Consider the following 17,011-nt stretch of genomic DNA (forward strand, 5'->3'; position numbering starts at 1 on the left):
AATCCAGCACTGTCCTTCCAACACTGCCCGGACAGCTCCAGCATGGAAATCAAATCACACTGAGCATAAAGTTGCCAGAAGCAGTGGAATATAAAAGAGACAGGAACTGTTTGGGTTGAAAATGGACAACTACCTGTGCTCATGTGGGTGAGGCATTGGTTTGGTCTGCAGAGATGTGGGATCAAGCTCTGGCAGTAGCAAAGGAACCCTGCTGGCAGAGCCCACTGTTGACTGGGTGCTGCAGTATTTCATCTCTTTAAGAAAACCAACCAAAACCAAAACCAAAACCAAAACCAAAACCAACCAAACAAAACAAAACAAAACAAAAACAACAACAAAAAAAAAGCAAGGAAGAAAATTAAGATCTATGTCCTCTCTGCTATTAATGGAAACCACTGAAGCAGAATTATCTGGGATTACTTTTTTTACCTGGCACTTTGATGCTCTCTGTTTCACTTAGAAACTTGTCATTTGTAAAAGCAGATTGAAGTAATTTTGCCCACAGGGAGGTGGCTCATAGAAAGGCCCTGATTATGGTTTTCCTAATCCTGCTGCTGGAAAGCGGGGGAAGTTCAAAGCAAGAAATGCTGACTTGTGTGTGTTTCTGACAGTACGAGTCTGCCATGGAGCGGATGCAGAAGAGCAAACTGTCCCATTATAAGAAAACAATGGAGGTAAGTGGGAGGGCTTGGGCAGGTTTCCTGATGCAAACTGGCTCCAGTAAAATCTGTATCACATGTACCTCTATTTAAAGAAAGGTCAAAGCTGTGTGAGTGTGCAAGACTGTGTGAGGGAGGGAAGATGTCATTCCTGCTGTGAGGAGAAAGCTGATCTTCCCTGAAAAGTCTCCAGAAGGTTAATACAGGATGAATGGTGCCCCAGGTCAAATAGGATTTCATTCTCTCTTGGCAAGGGTACTTAGAGGAGTAAATGTAATTTTTCAGTGTGTGTAAGTACAATTTTAAGAACAGTGAAATCTTTAAGGCAGGAGGAATCCTTTCCATCTGCAAAGCTTGCAGGTACAGAAACTATAGGCAGCTGGGTTTGGTTTCCAATGGGCAACTGCCTCTAAAGGAAAGTAGTTGCAGACCTGTCAGTGCTACAGCTGGAAGTGTACTAATGATTTTTTTTTTTTTAATGTGGTGGTTCTAAGTGCATCTCTAAGATAGAGAGATGATTTGGTGCAAATAAAGATTTTTCTTGCTTCTGAGAACTACACCAAGACTGTTGACAGTGGGGTGCTGGCTCACAAATTCATCTCTTCATAACTCCTGGGCAGATGCCTGGTGCACCAGTGGTGGTAGAGCAGCCTGTGCGTTCTTGACCCCTGCAGGGAGTTGCAGTTATACAATGCAAACAATTTCAGGGCTGCAGGAAAAGGATTTGTGCTGTCAGCCCCCATTCCAATGTTTCAGTTCTATTTTCCTGCCTCCCTACGGTGCCTTTGGGATTTTTTTCTGTTTGGGATTTTTTCTGTTTGGGATTTTTTTCTCTTTGCTGATTTGCTGCCCCAGACTACAAAGGAGGAAGTGGCTGGAACATGCCTGTGGGGGAAGCCAGCCTTGCTGCCCAGGCAGACCCTCACGTTTGATCTCATTTGCACCCAGTCCAAGAAGAGCTACGAGCAGAAGTGCAGGGAGGCGGACGAGGCCGAGCAGTCCTTTGAACGCACCAGCGCTGCAGGCAACCCGAAGCAAACAGAAAAGGTACCTGGGATGCCAGTGCTGTTCTGGGGGAAAATGGGGCTTTACCTTCTCCAGGTCCAAGGGAATGCAATAACCAATCCATTCTACAGGACGCCAGGGGCTTTGCCTTGGAATTAACCCCAAAGAATCCTCTGGGAAGGGACTAAGTAATTGAATTAATTTATCCCAGGCTGTGATCCAATTGCTCTATGAATCCTGAAAGGAAACTGAATGAGATTTTTCGCTGAAATTACTCATTACAAAAAAGAAACAAGTCAAAAATATGTCATGCAGTTAGTTTTGCCTTTTGGTCTCTTACACTTAGTAGGCGTAGCATCTTACATTAAAATGCGTATTTTTCCTCAACGTTTTTCTCCTCATGGTGAGTTTAATTTCAACTAAATTTACAGACTCAAAAATAAATCGTTGGAAATTAAGGCACTGCAGTCCTTCATTGCATCGTCTTGATACTTGCAGCTGACAATTCACTAACTTTTAATGGGAACATTTTACAGTGAAACAGATGGAGAAAACAAAATAAATGAACTCCCTTTGGCTCGATAAAAATCAGTGCAGTGTAAGCAAAAAGGATCAAAAATCATCTCAAGGAGCGGAGGGGTGGTGGTGTGGAGACTAAAAACAGCATCAGAACTTTACATTTTATTTTCAGCATTCCCTAATCTTTGATAAGCAAACCCCTGCAGCTTAGCTGCAAAGAGGGGATGGAATCCTGGCCCTGCCAAAATGACACCAGAGCATTTCACAGCTTCAATGGCAGCTAAACCTGACCCAGCTCCTTCCATGCAGAAGGATCCCAGGGTGCTCCATTGCCATTTCTTCCCCTAACATGCCAGCACGTTGGGAATGCACAGAAGCAGCTCACAGGCTGTTTAATTCTGCTCAGCATTTGGAAACGGTTTGGGCCAGGAAGCAAATAAGAATGAAACTCCTGTTCCCAGCTTACTACACCTTTCCCAGCAAGCTGTAATGAGGAATATGATGCTAAGAACCCCTACCTGAGCCTTGTCTTCAAGGGCAGGGTGGAAGAATGTATTACACTGATGTCTAGAGCAGTGCATGACTGTGCTGTCACCCCCATCTGTGCAGAAGGACCTGCAAGTACAGACCTGTCAGTAGTGGCTGTTTCTCATTTGCTAAAAGCTGCAGATTTTTAAAACAGAGAACTTCTACTTAGAGTGAATTTTGCTTTTAGGCTTCTGAATTGTTATGGAAAATAATCTGCCATTTCCAAAGTATTTTAAAAGCTGTGTGCTTTTCATCTGAGTATTACATGAGGAGCTTGAAAGATGAAGAATTTTAACTGCCATTTATTTCTGCTTATAAATATCTATTAGAAAAGCACATCAAACAACTGAGAAAAAACAGCTCAGCCAGCAGGCACAGCTTCAGGCTGGATCATGCTGGCTCTGAGCTCCTCTGGCAGGGATGTCTGCATGGAAAGCTTTCCCTTGAAGTCATTGCACCTATGGCTGCACCTGGGAAATTCTGGTCCCTTCTCCATAGCACACATTCAGCAGAACTCTGCACAAAGGGGGGACAGCCAGGAAGTGCTTGCCAATTAGAACCTTTCCCCTAGAGGGGAAGAGAGAGCAAGCAGCACAAAAAACTGGGGCAGAAGCAAAAATATGTCAGAAGTTAATTTGGGGTGTTTCTTTTCCTTTTTCAGAGCCAGAACAAAGCCAAGCAATGCAGAGATGCAGCAAATGAAGCAGGTGATGCTGTTTGCTGTTTGAACTATTAATCTTCTCAGCAAAGACCTACCAGCACAGGATTTTGATAGAACACATCCAAATCACCCAGGCTGTCAGAGTTCCCAGAGTCACCTACCCAAATCTGAATGAAGAAGCCTCTGAAGAGCAGCAGCCTGACAATCATTGGCATTCACTCCCCACTGTGGAAATGCCAGTGTCCTGCTTGCATTAAAGAATTCATAGAAGACTTCCTTTAGGGACATCACCCAGGAAAGAAAAGCTCTTCTTGAAGCAAGTTTGAAAGCACACTAGACACTCAAATTGCCCTGAGGCAGCCCAAATCTCATTCCCCATGCCCATGGCATGAGCACAGTAGTGATCTGCAGCTACAAATGTGTGTATGCCCAGGACAGGCCAGCACACAGCTGAGCTGGCTCAGGAGCTCAAGCTTGTGCCTCCCATGGAATAGCTTACACTAAATCACATGGCTCACCTGGCTGGCTTGGAATGAAAAGAGCCTAAGGATACTCAGTGCCCAAGCATGGTCCAGGCTCTTCATCTCTGAATTGTGTTACCCCTACTGTAAAGTTTATAACTGATCTGCAAGCCATACAGAGAATCCTTACTCTAGTACATAGCTACAAAGAAAAGAACCCAGTAATTATTGTGCCCCACCAGTTCCAAGTTCACATATTCTTGTGATACTGAAGCAAAGCACAGGCCTGAAATGCAGGAATCACAGGAAAGGCCCAATAGGAGGAAAGTGAGAAAGGCTGTATCACTTTTTCCCTGACTGTTGGGTTTCTGTTCTGTGTCTGTGTTTACAGAGAATGTTTACAAACAGAACATCGAGCAGCTGGATAAGGTCAGGACAGAGTGGGAACAGGAACATATCAAAACCTGTGAGGTAAACCTTGATTTTCACAGCGATGTTTGCACACTCTTTATTTTATCCCATTGGAAGATTTCAGTCTAAGGCCTGAAATGTCATCCCAAGAGTTTTGCTGTTTGCTTTATGTGTAATCTCAACAGATGTCTTTGCAAAATTACTGCAGAAACTAGGGCTTATTTAGACATAGCTGCTCCTGTATCACTGACATTCTCCTTGCTTGGTCAGCATAGCTATGTAAAAATAAAGGAGTGGAATAAGTGCAGAAGTGAGAAAGGTGGAGCAATATATGAGCTGCTACATACCCCAGTCACTCTTCATGTTTCATAGCACTTTAAATTTACCTGCAAGAATATTTGTCTTTTGCCATGAAATAATCTTTCAGTTGAAAGGCAGTGGTAGAGAAGTCTCTGTCTCCATTTTACTGAGGATGGACAAGGAGATTTGCACTTGGCTATTAAGTTTTGCACAACAATTTAGAGGAACTGGTTGGCATCCAAATCAGCCACTCATTTGATCACAGTAATCCTTCAAGTACATTTGCCCATCTGCTAAAGTCAGATTTTGCTATATTTACTTGTTGCAGACTTTATTTCCACATAAAATAAAATGCCAGGAGCATACATCTCCAGTTCTCTGCTTCATCTTAAATATTCCCTCTCTGAGAGGACTGAAAAGCCTCACAACTGGCAAAGACATTTCCACAGATATTATGCTAAGCCTTAGTCTTCCAAAGAGGCATATTTTCTCCCTTCTTAAAAAGCCAACAAACCAGCGAAGCATCCACAACCTCACACTCTTTTTTGTCTCATACAGCTAAATCCTGGCCAGCTCACAGAGCTTGTGACCTGCCCACTGCTTAATCCAAACAGCCATTCATAAAGCAAGGACATCCTTAATGCCTTCTTTTAAAAGTGCTTGTAGAGAGAAGAACTGATACTCTTTGGTTTTTTTGGTGTTTATTTTTGTTTGTTTGTTTGTTTTTGTTGTTGTTGTTTTTAACTAGCAATTAGTACAAAAAGCAGCTTAGAATCCTACACTTGTGGCTGCAGAGTGGGAAATCTGGAAGGGCTGGGGTTGCTTGGGTCTGTAACTGAGTGCTGGACAACCACAGCCTGAAAATGCTGGCTGGCAAGTGGCAGCTCTGGGGTGGCCTTTGTCACAGGGGCTGTGCCACACTGGCATGGGACTTCAGCAGCACGAGGGATGTGTCAAACACAACACCCAGCTGTGCTTGTCTGGGTGCTGACAGGGGCTTGAAGCCCAGAGTCACTACACTTCCCTCTTGCATTGACTGCATTTCCTGACAGGACACCATTGACCTGGAAAATTCCCCCTTGGCTCTGGTGCTGTTTCAGCAGCCTTGATGGCCACAGCCTTTCTGTTCAGAATGAGCTTTGAAATGCTCATTCTCCACTTGCAGGTTCTCTTTTAAAGCTTTTACCCTCAGAAACCAGTCCCCACAGCAGCTTACTTCCCTGACAGATTCCTTCTTTTAGGTTTCTTTAGTCAGTAAGTTATTAGATGGCAGGATGCATACCCAACTGAGTGTTCTGCTGAATGTTGTACACATTTCTGGTGTTCTGGACATAATTACTAGCAAACAGAGATGGAGACAGATGGTTGAAAGCATCTGAGATTTTCACACCTCATAGAAAACCAAAACGTTGTTCTACTTTTAACAGTACAACGTAGAGATCAGGGTGATTTGGGTTTTTTTTAATAAGTTTTTAAAGAAAGAGTTTATCTGCCTCTTCCCCCAAATTGGTTCACACTTCTCTCTCTGCCCCCTTCGTTCTTCGTAAGCAGTGCAGCAACATGAGGAAGCCAGACAGATGAAGGAAGAGAATAACTCTGAAGACAGAAAAATACCTTCTCTTTACCACAAAAATAACCTTTGATATGCAGAGTCAAGTCCAGAGACCCTCAAGTACTTTTAAAAGAGAAAAGTTTAGAGAGGCATTTTAGATGGCAGAGGTGGATAGTTTTTTCTCTGCCTCTAACATAAATACAGCCCTTTCATACCAGTACTGATCTGTTAAACATCCAGATTTCAGTGTGATGGGCAGACAGGACCCTGCCTCTGAAATCCTCAACAGCAGAGGTAGCAGTCAAATCCAGATCTGGATTCCTCTCCCCTGCTTTGTTTTTGTCTCTAAAAAATAACTTTAATTTGGTGCAACCAATTAGAACAATTTTTTGAGCACAAATAGTAGATGTAGTTTCTCCACCAATTGAAAAAATATCCTTTACCCATGGTGCCCTCAGACAGAATAGGTTTGCATCCCCAGCCCTGTCCCAGCCTGCAAAGCCACAAGGCTACATCACCTTTCCTGTTTGGCTTTAGGTCTTCCAGCTGCAGGAGTGCGACCGCATCACGATCCTGCGGAACTCGCTGTGGGTGCACTGCAACCAGCTGTCCCTGCAGTGTGTGAAGGATGATGAGGTACAGCCTGGCCTGCCCTTCTCTGCTGGGCTGGCTCCAGGGGAATATCCCACTCCTGTTCTCCCAGATGTAATCCAGATGCATTCTGCATGTAGGCTTGGTGGCACTCACACGTCTCCTCCTTGGTGTGCTGGAGAACGCTTCCTGCTACCAAATACTGCTACCAGTATATTTGGGCTCTGACACAATTTCAAAAAAGGCATCCAGTCATGGTCTCAAAACTGGAAGATATAAAGAATACTCTAGAGATTTGACTTTGAATTGCTGTTTCCTGTTATTAATTTCTTTATTGAAAAGTTCTGGACTGTCTTTGTCCTGCTCTCTTTAAAGACTATCCAGAGCACAAAGAGGTGTGTTTACAAGAATATTGGTACAGGGGGCAAGCTAAAGATCAGCCATGTACCAAGTAAAAAGTATTTCTTAAGGGGACAATTACTACAAGAGCATTATTTGTTAATTCAACATGAAAGGTTAAAAGTTAAATTAAACTCTTGGATTTTGTTTTGTAGATGTATGAAGAGGTTCGGGTCAGCTTGGAGAACTGTGTTGTAGAGTCAGACATAGACTACTTCATTAAGACAAAAATGACAGGAACACAACCTCCAGGTAATTATTCCTACTGATCTTGTCAGATGGCTTGTGCAGTACACGTCCTTAGGAAGTGAAACCAGCTGGAGGAATTTCTGCTCCAACTTTTTGTTCCCACCTGCAGTGCTCACTTCCCCCACACTGTGCTGCCATCGCTGCCTGAGTGATGCTCTAAGTGGGATAGCAGAATGATCCAGCTTAAAAATAACCCTCCAAGGAAGGAAAAACTTGTTTTGGCTTTGCAGCCAGGCTCATTTCACAGTACAGCTGAATTGACACCACTAAGGAGGTGGCAAATTGCCTTGCAGAAATGGCAACTTCAGCTTCCTGCAGTGGTGACAAGGCAGAGCCACCCTACCACATAACTGCACCCCAGTGTCCCCTTGGCAGAGGTGCTGCTTCTTCATTTGCAGCAGAGAGAAAATCCAGTTTTCTATTCTGTTCCACATGCCCAGTGGGGAATAACAAATCTTCTGCTCTCAGGAAGTTGCATAAACCAAGACTCTGGGAGAAATTCTGAATTAAATTGGCTTTGTCCCAGCACACAGAACTCTGCCCATTCAAGCCAAAGCTGCCTTTCCCTTGACTTCAGTACTCAAAACCCCTGGTCTGAAATGGAGGTCAACCCAGCACGAGGCAAGAGCAGATAGAAAATGAAAACCTGCTGCTCCAGGGTAGGAGTTGTCCAAGCACTCCTTAGCAAAGGAGCTGCCTGATGTGTCACACGGCCAGACACAAACCACACCCGAGTGCTTCCACAGGCAACAAAAGAGAGTTACATAAACCCTGCCATGCTGGGAGTTGTACAGGTACAACCCAGCAGTGTGAGGGCCTGAGCCCTGGGTGATTATCAATTATCAATTATCAATTGTCTCCTACAAAAACAAGTTCCACTCCTTTGATTTCACTGCAGAGCTCAAGGCTGGCAGGAATTGCACCCCAGGACCTTCTCCAGCAGAGCTGGGTGCTGCCACTAATTCAGCACTGAGCTGAGGCCTGCTTTTCACTCAGCCTTTTTGCCATTACTCTTGTGGTGGCTAAAAATTAGGAGTTGGGGAATTTTTAAAAACTAATATATTGCTGCTGGTGTACTGGACGCCATTTTGCTGCTATAGTTTGTTCTTCACATACAAGATTTAAATTCACTGATACAGGAGACTTTACCTAGGAAAATTAAATTTGCAGTAGCAGAAAGGAGAACTGTGCCTTGCATCAGTATGAAACAACTTCTGTATACTAAGAAATGTGTAATTCTCAGCTAGTTTTTTGGGGGTTTTTTTTGTTTGTTTGGTTGGTTTTTTTGGGTTTTTGTTTGTTTGTTTTTTGTTTTGTTTTGTTTAGGTTTTTGGGGTTTTTTTCCAATTTGAGATTTGTCATTCTCCACTCACCTAGGAAATTTCTACAAAAATCTTTTGGCCATGTCAGAGTCATTTCTAATAAGAACTAGGTGGAAAAAAACCTCGAGAACTTTATGAAATGCAAAGAAAAACCTGACTTGCTTTTTTGTTGTTTATTTTTGTCACCTTCTAGAAGATTACATGTTCTGGAAGCAATATCCTCATTTTTCCACAGCTCTGGGCAATGAGTTTGCACTGTAGCGCATGGTGAGCTGTTGATCTGTGCTATTATTTGCAAAATGCAGGAGGAAGCTCACGTGTAATTTTGCATTGTGTGGCAGAAGACCTTCATCCTGACCAAACCTCCTTGATGGTCTTGCTCACTTCCTTCCCTACCCAGTCTTACAGTGCCCTCTAGACTGGAAACTGCACCAAGGTGACAATGCAGAAGGGCAACAGGAGACCCTTAAATTGGTCAGAAAACTCCCTAATTACTATAAGTCTTATTTGTAGGGATTCTTCACACTCTCTAGCTCTGTGTGCCTGCTCTGCTTAGTAGCTTGGCTGACGCAGTGTGAGAATGTCAACATAACCCTTAGCCCAAGCCTGTCTTTCTTACCTTGCTGGTATCAGGGCAGAGATAAAACCCTATCACAGGCTTCACTCATGTGTGCTTGGCTCACACTGAACAGGCAGAAAGGCTGTGCGGCCACAGCTGTGAGAACTGCACTGGGAGCTCCGGGATGGCAAATAAATCCATCTGTAACTGTTCCATCTGTAAAGTTACACTTGGAAATGGTTTGAATTTCACCCTTAACGACACCATAGGGGAGAGCAACGGAACTGCAACCTAAATGTGTTTGCGAGAAGAAAATCCAGATATCTCTGGGTAAACAGCAAATAAGCTCTCAGGAGGCAGACGGGGGAGATAGGAAAGGTGGGGAAACACACAAGCAAACACCAGGAAATTGCTCGTTATTGCTTCAGGCAATATCACTCAGAAATCTCCCCGGCTCTGACAAAAAATTCCTGAGTGGATACACTGAGGAAAGAAGAAACAAAATGGGCTGCAACAAATTCTGCCATGACCACGGTTTAGGGCACTCAGTGGCCATACAGTGCCCCCTCAATAGTAGAAACAGCCACGGAGGAACAGCTTTCCTCACCAGGGCGGTCACAGCTCCTGGCATGGGCCGGGGGTGCCTTGCCACCAGGCTGCTTACAGCCACTGCCACGGCTTCTGCCAAGCCTCGGGCTCCGCCGAGCTGCTCCAGCCAGGTCCAGGTGAGGGCAGACAGGTGCTGCCCCGTTTGCTCCAGGTCACAACGTTTTCTCACAGCGTTTCCTGTTCGAACATGTGTTTTTTATCGCCCTGCCGCAGATGCCATAGGCTACGAGAGCTACTACAGCCGAGAGCCCCGCCGGCGCAGCAGCAGCCCCACGCAGTCCTGCGGCGTGATCAAGAGGTGAGCGGCGCTTCCCGGGCGGGGCTGCTCCAGCTCGGCAGCCCTGCCCGGTGACAAAGCACCTCGCGGAAAGTTATTGCTTCCTCCACTGTGGCAAGAGGCAACTAGGTACCAGTAAATGTGACTGGTCAGAAGACGGTATGAAACTGGAGTGAGAGTCATTTTGCCGTGCCCCAGTGGGAGGAGGGACAGGGGATGAGTTCATCGCACAATAACTTGGCCAGCAATGGGGAGCAGACGTTTGTTTCCTCTTTCCTACTGAGTCAGGGCACTTAGCAACAAAACCAGTTTGTTCCCGGGAGGGTAAAGGTGAATCCGGCTGGGAGCAGAGGCTGGAAGAGCTTTCCTTTGGGGCCATTCCTCCATGCTCAGCACCACTCAGCTGAGCAGAACAAAAAGCTGCTCTCTCTTTCTGGATCAAAGAGCTGCTCTGTCTGGATAGTGGAAAAACTGTGATGATTAGGGAGGCAATTTTCCTTATTCTGATCGATTTGTGCTGGTAAATGTTAGAACATGGATGCAGTTATAACAGCAGAAGAACGTGGTGGCTCTATTGGTTTAAATATTTTATACTTAAATGGCAAATTCACAGTGGGGAGGGCATTACAGTTAAAGCAGAAGAGATTTATATTTTAACAAGCCCTATGACATGGCAAAGACAAGAATTAGGCAGTGATCTCTCATCTGGAATGTGGTCCAGGCTTGCCAGGGAGCTGGTCAGGGTTGTACACAATGCTTTGTTTTTCAGCTGGAAACTGGATCTTCTCTAATAACGAATTCAGTGCTGCATCCTGTGCAGTTACATAAGACAATTGCACTGCCATTCAGAGCACCACTGTGAGCAGCATGGGCAGGGACCTGGAGAGACTCAGCCTGAGTCCTCCAGGAACTCCTGAGATAGGATATCCATTTTCCAGAAAAATGGAATGTTCTCTAGCTGAAAAATCAGACCCTTTAAATATGCCTTAAGCATGCAATGCTATTTCTATCTCTGCTTGAGAATTCGAACTCATTTTCTCACTTTACTTAGTCTTCAGTACCCAGCTGTGATATAGGAAATAACTAGGGATAGATTAAAATAAAAATTCACTTAAACTCACAGCTTTTAGAAAGGCTTGTTACACAAGCTCTGTATTTTAAATTGTATCAGGGTTTTCCTTAAACACAAAGAGATGTTAGTATCTTAAAAGCAACTGACAATTTTCATCATTTTAACTTTGTGATGTTAATTGGAGTTTCACACCATGAGCCTTCGGCTCTACAAAAAATATTCTCTGCTGTGTTTCATGCACAATTTAGTGAAGCCTGATGTTGCAATAGTCTGCTGCATTTTTAAAATACATTTTAAAGGAAGGTAAATATATCTACAGCATAAAAGAAAATAGAAGGCCATGGGAAGAGATGACATCTACTCTGTGAAGCAGATGGAGGGAAGGCTGAGTCAGAGAGCTGAGATGAAGGAATGCTCATATCCAATCTTGTTCACTCATTTTGGTTTCGGCTTCTCTTGGTTCTGCAGATTCTCTGGACTACTGCATGGGAGCAGCAAAAACAACACAGAAACTGCCACTCCTTCAGCCCCTCCTCTGGGTATGCTCCGCAGGAAATCAGTTTACCAGATGTGTTTGTTTAAGATTGTGTTGCTAAACCAGGCTTTGACAAGGAGCAGAAACGTACAGCAGATATTCACAAGTTGGCCGGCAAGAGTAGTCTGGAAATTAATTTTGCTTGGATGTGTATTAACAGATTTCCCAGTTTAAAGTGCAAAATAACCCATAGAGTCTTCAAAACCTCCGTCTAGGCCGGGGGGGCTGTACAGTCAGAGCAGCAGCCTGACACAGATAGTAGTTTTCTCCTTGTGTAGCATAACTACCACTAAAAAGCCCCACAGAATACATAAAATTTTTAACACACCAGGCACATGGCTTATGAATACAAATACCCATCTCACCTCACAGTTGCACTGCTGCTTTGTAATCCTTTATAACTAGGAATTTATCAATGATATTTAAAACACAGTATTTTCACTATGTAAAAGGTAACAATTTATGACATTTTTATTGATTTGATAGTAAACAAAAGCATTTTAACTGTAGTCCATACCAAAAGAAAAGTTGTTTTCAAACAGCTTTAAAATCAACTGCCTCTGTCAGACCTGCCTGCTTGGGCACCCAGAAGCACAGCCCAGACTCTCTCTTGTGCTGCTGGTGCTCAGCAGGGGAAGCCCCCAGACAGATGCTGAGAAGGAATGAGATGTTTCCCTAATTACAACAAGCTGTATTAAAATATCTGCAAAAAAAGTTATATCCATGACAAATAACTATGTGAGAACTACATAAACCAGTGGAAAATGTCTGGTGACCCATTGGCACAATGTTTTCCATTTTTCTCTATTGGAAAAGGAAAGTCCTGTGTGAGCCGGGGAGCTACTGGAATTTTATACCCCCAGTAGCAACATTGTTAAACCATTTTAATCAGTGTTTCCCTCCTTGGATGACTTGGATTGTGTTTTACCAGGGGGAACCTTTTTCCCAACCTGAGGCTAAAGCTGGTTTCTGACCTCCCACAAAGTTCAGTGGGTGTATTGTCATCCCATCAATGGGGGACTGTTTTTGTGCAAGATGTACCTACAGTTCACAGCAGCTTTTCTGTATGTGTGCATCTCCAGGCAGAGAGAGAACAGAAACCCTTGTATTTGTGAACTCTTGCATATGATCCCACACTTCTATAAGCAACTGAACTCTTTCTGTGCTGGGTATTTCTTTCTGATTTCCCCCCCTTGCAGAGAGAACAGAAGGAGTCTATGCATCCATTTTTGTCAATGAAAAAGCTGAGATCACATCATCACAGGACTACAGAGTACTTTATGACTACACAGCACAGGTAAAAAAAAGTGTTTATTTCAAAATAAACACTTTAGAGTGCCACATTTAAAATAAGTGACGCTGACTGAAACATCCTCAAAGTGTAAATTCTGTGAAGGAAATGTTACTGTCATCTTACAGCCAGGGACAGAATCTGTCCTGCTGCAGTTTAGCACACTGGCTCTGCATGCTGGAGAGGACAGAATCCCATAAAGGACATTCTTTCCCTGTACTTCCATGTTGCAAGCTGCAGAATCACAGTGGATGTGGTTCATCTGCCAACTCAAAGAGAACAACTACATCCTTAACTGGGATATGGAGCTCTCCCTGCCTCCAGTCCTAACTAGACAGAATACCCTTAGTAATGGGTTGCAAATGGACTGGTTATAAATATTTGCTAATTCAGATGGACTCCAGAACCTGGACTCCAACCCCACTTGTTTTACATGTCAGTTTAAAAACAGCATCCAGGAAGTCTCATGTCTCAGTGCAGAGAGAGCCTCACACCAAGGCACTGCCACCAACAGCCAACATTGAAGAAATGTGAGAGTAACAAAATAGATAAGTGCCAGATAAATTATGAAAACAGAGAAAAAAGCTCAAAAGGAGCACTTTCCTTTAGGTACAGCAGTATTCCAACACCTTTTATTTGATGTTGCGTTTTATTTTTACTTAATTTTAAACTTTCTTTTGTTATTTACATGAAATTTAATGCAAGCACAGTTGAAAGCACCTCACTGTTAATGGCAGCTCCCCTAAGGAGACTACTGGATCACCTCATTACTCCAGGAGTCTCTTAAAACTGTGCCACACAGGGATATTCCCTGCTGAGAAAAGAGCCTCTTATTACCTTTAGTATATTGTACATTGAGGCCTCTCACTTTTTGAGTCTGTTCTTACCTACTCAGGTGCATTAAATTCAGTTTTAGCTGACACCTCAAACATCTCTGGAAGCCTCCCTTATGCTGTTTTCTATTTACTACACTGTGGGCAGCAAAGTGGTTTCTTATGGAAAATGGAACAGCACCAGTGAACACTGATGGCTGCCTGGGAGCTCAGGGAGAGTTTATTTGCAACTACTGCATTTGTCTGGGGATGAAAGTCACTGCTGTCCAAGAGTCACTGTCCCCCATTGGTCACTGCTGTCCCTGCTAAAAGAACTGAGAGACCTATTTCAGGCATGGATTAGCAGAGGCACTGTTATCCCCCTTAGGAATTAAGCTGTGCTCTGTTTTATTTAGCAGCACCTGCAGACTATGCAGGTCATGGTGAGCTGCTGTAGGAGAGTGGTGTTTAACCCTTTCTGCATGTCCCCAGTGATAAAACCATTAGGTTGTGCAGGAGGAGACACCACAGAGGCTGGGGAAATCTTAAAGAGCATCTTAAAGAAATAGCCAAAATGCTTAATCCCTCGCTGTCTGGTATTTCAGAACCAGAAGGACACTGGCAGAATGTTGATAAAGAGCAGGATTTAAAAAAGCCCCAAAGCCCCACCAGATACTTCTTAGGCCCTCCTGTGCTCTCAACAAGCCACATTCCTTTCCCTGTCTCCTTTCAGAACGTGGATGAACTGGACATCAGTGAAGGAGACACCGTGGTCGTCATCGCAGAAAACGAGGACGGCTGGTGGACAGCAGAAAGGAACGGGCAGCGAGGCTTCGTGCCAGGCTCTTACCTTGAAAAGCTTTGATGAAAAGGAGCCCCAGTCCTCAGACTTTACAAATATTCTGTTACTGAAAACAACCAGCACACAAGGTCTGCTTCAGCTGACCAAGAGCATCCCAATAATAATGTTTTCTACAACTACCACTCAGGAAATAACCAACTGACCATGCTTTTCTCTCCCTTGCTCCTGCCTCATCCCATTACTCTCCAGGCCTACACTATCTGAAAAAAAAACCATCTTTACTTCTGAGAGATTAGGGCTTGCATGTTTTGGCACAGTCCTACCCTCAGCACATTGTGCTGCCAGCAGTGTTTCAAAGTTTGGCGATTCTGGGAGGAAAATCCCGCCCAGATCTCACTGTGCAAAGGGAAAAGATCACAGAAGCAAATGCAGTTTCTGCAGGATGGAGACTGTCCCCAGCCAGCCTGGGAACCACCCTTATGGTCCTGACAGCCATGTTCTGTGCCACAGATCCCTTTCTCCCCATGCACAGGCCATGCTGGCATTTTTGACAGACGATAATTTATCAGTCATGGATGAAGCAGTGAATGCACCCAGAGAGAAGCACCTGAAGGACCAGGACATGTCCCTCATAGGAAAACCTGAGGCACTCCCCATCACAACCATCTCCTAACACAGTAAAATCCACACTAGCCACGGGCTCTGCTTTGCACTGGATTCTGGGACAGATGCTGGGCTCCAGGCTTGCTTTTGCCTTGGCTGGAAGGTTTCCCTAACGCCTCTCTGGGATGATGAAGTTCAAAAATCCAAAATCACAAATAGCAGCTAAGCCAAGCCTCCAGCAATGCTGCATTGCCCTGAATCCTCTGCTCTGAGCCCCAGAGTATTGCCAGTTACCTCCCCTGCAATGCCAGCAGGGCATTCTCCCTTCCAGCCCCTCAGCCTCTCCTCCTGCCCACAGGCTGCTCTGGCTCATCTGCTGCCTGCAGCCTCTGCACTTCTGCCACTGCTGCCACAGGGACATCCTGTTCTTTGCAGCCACCTCTCATGTGCTCATTCTTCAACAAAACCTCTTCAGAGATGTTGCACTGTGCAGGTTCACTGTATTTCACAGATTTCAGCTCTATCAGTCTTTCTAGTTTAATACTTAAGAATGTTTCCAACTCTTAGTGTACTGTGCAAGTGATTGGTGGATAGTTTCTGCCATTCTTCCCTTTTCAGTATTTCAAGATAGTTAAAAAAAATTGAATCAGAGCAAACTATTTCTGGGGCCAGAATGACTGTTTGCCAAGGTTTCACGTCTTAAAACTGAATCAATACTCTGAAAATTCATCTTATTGCTACCCAAAAGGCATGGAGGAGAGAGGAACTGTTGGCTCAGACACACAAAAGAAAGACAAGAGAAATTAGGACAAAATAAAAAGGTGTAATAGTCAATGCAGTCTTTTCTTAAATGAAACACAGTGAAGGTCAGAGGCACTTGCAGTATCTTATTCAAATTCTTCCTTCAAGAATGGAGCAGAAGTTGCCACAGGCCCTTTTCCTTTGGCACAGGCCCTTGTCCTTCCACACTCCCCAATCACCCCAGCACATCCACAGCAGGGCTGGAGGGCTCCGGGCCCCTGGCAGCAGCACAGGCTCGGGGGTGGGATGGCACTGGAGGCAGCAGAGTGGGAGCAGCAGCACTGCCCAGGCTGGAGAGGTTGCTGTGACACACCTCAAGTGACACAAAGGTGCACAATGGCTCCAGCTTGACCAGGACAGTACGAGTGGAGGCTGCCCAACAACCACAGCATCCCTTGTTAGCTACAGCAGGAGAGGGAACCAAAAGCACAAGAGATTTAATGTATTCACTTCTTCACCACTCAATCTTCCACAAAAAAGCCTGTAATAAACCAATAAATAATAAATTTAGATGAATATTTTGCATATTATCTTAATTAAACAGAAAAAAACCCCAACAAACCAAAACTACTGAAATGCACCTTCTCTACTGACGTGGGACACAGATTTTGCAGGACTTCTCACTTCTCTGGGGGCCCAATCTCACACAAAGCACTGCAGGGCCTAGTCTTGATTGCCCTGAAACCCAATTACAGATCATCTTTGCTTGCATGGACCACATGGTCTACATCACCAACAGAAAGCTGGTGGAATGGTGACTGCTGTTTCTCTCCCATCAAATCATTCTGTATTTTTGCTGTTTAAGTCAGGAAACCAATTTCCTGTCTACCAGTATCTTCTGTCAGGTAAACACTGTTAAATGGCAGGAGGCTATAGGTATTTCAAAATCTCCCCAGTGTCACAGCATTTGGGTCCCACATGCTAACTCCAGACTGTTCAGGAAATGAAAAACAGCAGCAATATTTTCTCATGAATCCTCTGCTTCACACTGTC

The 17,011-nt window shown here is 44.4% G+C and overlaps 1 protein-coding gene across 1 annotated transcript in view; it reads left to right on the plus strand.

Annotated features, from left to right (window-relative positions):
- Positions 1-15,352, plus strand: part of PSTPIP1 (proline-serine-threonine phosphatase interacting protein 1) — a 48,053-nt gene extending 32,701 nt beyond the window's left edge. The window contains exons 6-15 of the mRNA XM_021543408.3: positions 612-674; positions 1,608-1,706; positions 3,373-3,418; positions 4,225-4,304; positions 6,634-6,732; positions 7,242-7,338; positions 10,039-10,123; positions 11,643-11,713; positions 12,909-13,006; positions 14,546-15,352. Of these exons, the coding sequence (XP_021399083.1) occupies positions 612-674; positions 1,608-1,706; positions 3,373-3,418; positions 4,225-4,304; positions 6,634-6,732; positions 7,242-7,338; positions 10,039-10,123; positions 11,643-11,713; positions 12,909-13,006; positions 14,546-14,677 (870 nt within the window). The 3' untranslated portion in view covers positions 14,678-15,352. The remainder of the gene's footprint in view (positions 1-611; positions 675-1,607; positions 1,707-3,372; positions 3,419-4,224; positions 4,305-6,633; positions 6,733-7,241; positions 7,339-10,038; positions 10,124-11,642; positions 11,714-12,908; positions 13,007-14,545) is intronic.
- Positions 15,353-17,011: the final 1,659 nt, after the last annotated feature.

This window comes from Lonchura striata, chromosome 11, assembly GCF_046129695.1.
Source record: "Lonchura striata isolate bLonStr1 chromosome 11, bLonStr1.mat, whole genome shotgun sequence".
Classification (NCBI taxonomy): Eukaryota; Metazoa; Chordata; class Aves; order Passeriformes; family Estrildidae; genus Lonchura; species Lonchura striata.